Source organism: Zophobas morio, unplaced genomic scaffold (assembly GCF_036711695.1).
Source record: "Zophobas morio isolate AGI-343-1 ecotype UQ-CSIRO unplaced genomic scaffold, CSIRO_AGI_Zmor_V1 ptg000058l, whole genome shotgun sequence".
In the NCBI taxonomy this organism is placed as follows: Eukaryota; Metazoa; Arthropoda; class Insecta; order Coleoptera; family Tenebrionidae; genus Zophobas; species Zophobas morio.
In genome coordinates, this window is record NW_026972163.1 from 4,564,217 (window position 1) to 4,568,105 (window position 3,889).

At 33.6% G+C, this 3,889-nt stretch overlaps 1 protein-coding gene across 1 annotated transcript; it reads left to right on the forward strand.

Moving 5' to 3' along the window:
* The first annotated feature begins 2,561 nt into the window (after window positions 1-2,561).
* Window positions 2,562-3,329, forward strand: LOC135143387 (uncharacterized). Its single transcript, XM_064075239.1, has 2 exons — window positions 2,562-2,627; window positions 2,767-3,329. Exons 1-2 carry the CDS (start codon window positions 2,613-2,615, stop codon window positions 3,175-3,177), a joined length of 426 nt encoding a protein of 141 aa, XP_063931309.1. The 5' UTR covers window positions 2,562-2,612; the 3' UTR covers window positions 3,178-3,329.
* The last annotated feature ends 560 nt before the right edge of the window (window positions 3,330-3,889 follow it).

Consider the following 3,889-nt stretch of genomic DNA (forward strand, 5'->3'; position numbering starts at 1 on the left):
TGTAGCCCATATTAAGATCCTGGCTCATATTCAAACATTTTCCTCAATTTTATGTAGATCACCATCAAGTCAATATTTTGTCACGGTCGACGATTCCCATACATTTTATTTAAATTTATTATTATTATAGAGTAGAACCCAGATGCCCCTGTCAGCGTTTGGGAAACTACAAACTTAAACCGAGAGTCTAATTTGATGAATTAAGGGCTCAGTGGCCTTTAACTTTTAAGTTGTAAAATTTTATTGATATGCAACTAATACAGAAATATGAAACTGAAAGTGCATTTAAGTATTTATTTTAATACCAAACATTGCGTCGGTTTAATAAACATCAAAAATGGAGATGAATTTTTTAACATTATATTTTCTGATGTAGGTATACCGAGAGAGCAATAAAAACAGTATCAAAGATGACAATGGATTTTTGAAGGTTTGTCTTTAATCGTTGAAACTTTAACTCAACCTTTCAAACTGACGGTAATCTGACAAATCGAAATTTCTATCAAAGAAAAACCTTCAAAGTCTATGGCTGTTTTTGACTGTGTTTTTTATTGTTCTCTCCGTCGTCTTCGTTGATTCACTATTAAAGTCTCTCCAATCCCTTAAATGTGACATGTGAGGGCGCATACGTCGGGAGGGAAAGGAATCTGTAATGTCGGCTAAATGTCTGTCATGGTCTGACTTTTTGACACAATTTGCCATCATGTATTTCGGTTTTTGCTCGAAAAAGAGGCGACCAAAGTCACAACGCCATGGGCGTGGATGGTCTTCAAAGGGATATGCAGTAGAAAAATTTTTCTTTGAGATGTTTACATTATTATCGGAATGTGTCACAGGAATTATGAAGTTGCATTCTGGATCACGTTTAGTGCTTGCTGGGTAGCTTGAAGAAGTAGGAACAGGTAGCGGTGACTTGGAACCATGAAGGAACAAAGTGGGAACAGAGCCGGGTTTAAGTCTTTTATTTGAATAATAACAACTTCTCTCAAAAGTGTTTACCACAAATGTATAAATTATTGGCAATATTATCACCTGAAATGGTTTTAATGGCTATACATTCCCTTAGGTAAAAGATTCATGTTGAGGTACCTACTTGTAGCATTAAAAACCTTTTTGCACCACAACCTTTTGTTCACAGTGTTTGAAGCGAATCTGTGGATTATTTTGTGGTCTCTAGGATCCTTGATTACCCCACAAGCAGGTACAGAGCAATATTTTTTGGACATTTTGATAATATCAATTCAAGCACAAACTGTTTTGGCGCGTGACAAAACGAATTAATTATAGGTTCCTGTAACTCCCGACGGAGGTGACATCTTTTGATATTTTCCCTTTTGACAAGTCGGACGATTGTAACTAATTGGAGAGACTTTAATAGTGAATCAACGAAGACGACGGTTCTCTCGATACCTAGATTACCTACTAACTTCTACTTACTTATCCTTTTTTCGTTTCAAATTTCGAAATTTCTTGCTGAGACTACAGGCGTCAAAACATCTCGTTTTTTTGAGACTCAACGCTTGTACAAGCCTCTATAACCAACTTAATATGCTTCTCTACAGCTTGAGTGTGGTAAAGCCCTTCCGTCTGTCTGTCAATCAAAGAAAAACATCGCTACAAAATTGATTAAAAACATTATCAGTTTAATTATTTTGTTTTTTAATTAGAAAATATTGCTTAATTCAACATTTCAACTATTTCGCAGTTATGTGTTTATGTACGGCGTGAACAATCACTTGAACATCATCATAAGCAAATATAAATTTATCCTTGTCAAGTCTAAGATGACTAAAAATTTTTAGTTTCTGTTTAGCTTATATGTACCTACTACTTTGGAAATTTATCAGCTGGATTTTACTTTACAGCAGGTTTTCTATTATTATATAACATATTTTATATTAAAAAAACTTGTATGATAAATGAATTTCATCTGCGCAAGTAACTATAACTTGCGTAGTAAAAAAATAGTAAAATTATGTTCAGCTTCTTGCCAAATATAGATAATTAAATGGCATCCTTAGGTACAGGTTTACTTTCTATGCTATTAAGATTATAAACTTTAGTTAATACATTAAAAGGGTAGAATACATTGTATTAGCTGCAATAAACAATGAAAAGCTTGTAGGTACATTTTTATATGTTTAGTTTTCTTTTGTTTGAAACACATTTTAGTTCAATATACTAGTTTATTGTATTTTACACAAAAATCCAAATTTCTAAGCCAAAGTAATACAAAATTGAGATATAAATGGTCATAAATATGCCTGTGCGAAATACAGATAACAAAAAAAAGTTGTACTTTTGTAGTTGCCGGAAAAATTCCTAAGTGTAGTTAATGGCAGAAATAATTAAATATATAATTAGTTAAAAAAAATAGTATAAAATACATTTAATAAAATAAAAATAATAGGTGTATTATTTCAACAAGTCAGATCACGTTCATTCAATTGATTTATTCCGATTTCACTTTACTTCCTACAGTGACGAAATATATAAGGATGTACTCGTATTCGTCCATATATATATAAAGACGATGTTGTATCATCAACTAGTTCAGTGCCAAAATAATATCAAAGAACTTCACTAACGAAAGCAATAAGTTACTAACCACAATGAAATATTTTTTGGTAAGTACAATATCTTACATATAACCCTTAAAACCCTCATAATAATATTCATTTCGATAAGTTTACTAACCTTTTACTCCTAAAAAATATTTAGGGTAAGAAAATAACTAACGAGAAACTATTTTCTTTATTTCTTCAGAGTACAGTCCTTTTTCTGGTAGCACAATATTCATTCTCCTCCGGATCACAGATCGTATCTCCAGCTTTAACGCCTGTTATTTCTCGAAATGTGTTTACTCTGGGTGATGGTCTGGCAGCACCAGTTGCTCCAGCTCCTGGATTAGCGTACGGATTTCCTCCTGCACTCATACAAAACTATGCACCAGCTGTTGCTCCGTTAATCTCTCGTGGTGCATTTCCAGTGGCCCCAGCTGTGGCGGCAGCGCCTTTGCAACCATTACCAGGAGCTATATTGCCCACAGGATACACAGTTCCGTCACCAGCTCTTCCAGTGCCTTTTGCTCCGCAGGCAAGATCGATACATGCTCTAGCTCCAGCTACTTTTCCTGGAGTAGCACCGGCACTACCTCCACTGACGTTAGCTAGATAAAAATATTACTCTCTATTAACACGAATAGTTAATACTCCTAATGAAGATTAAACAACAAAAGTGGTGTGTGATATTAAATATTTTTTAAATGTGTATTGCCAACTGATATTAATTTGGAAATAAAATATGAAATCCAAAATTGTTTAAATCGAATGTATTGAAGTCAATATTGTTGTCTTACTCAAATTTATAATAAATCCGTTGCGTTATATGAGAGCAGTAGTTTTTTAGACAGGTCTTATAGATTCCTCGAAAAATTATAAAATTATTTTTATTATGATAACCTGTTTAAGTAAAAAAAAATTGGTCAAAGGTTATTTCGACAGAATTTCCCTCCTGAAATAACGGGTGTTCAATTGAAAAATTACAACATTAACAATTTTTTTTCCAAAAATCTGGATATCTAATGTGAAAACGCACAACGGATTCATACGCCAGACGCCACAAGCGCAGAAGTATCGTATTTTATAACATTAAAAATAATTACAATTCCAAATTTTGGAGATGACGTCATCTCATTGGTGGTGGGGATGATTAGCCAACTTCTGGTTACCGTTTTATCATCTATATGCTATTCTTTATCTTACGCTCAGGAAGTCACATATTTGTATACGTGTAATATCCTCGGTCAGAAATGATAACGGCACAGGTGAAAAACACAGAAAAGCACAACCTCGGTACGCAAAATTTTTTGCTTACGCTCGGGAAGTAA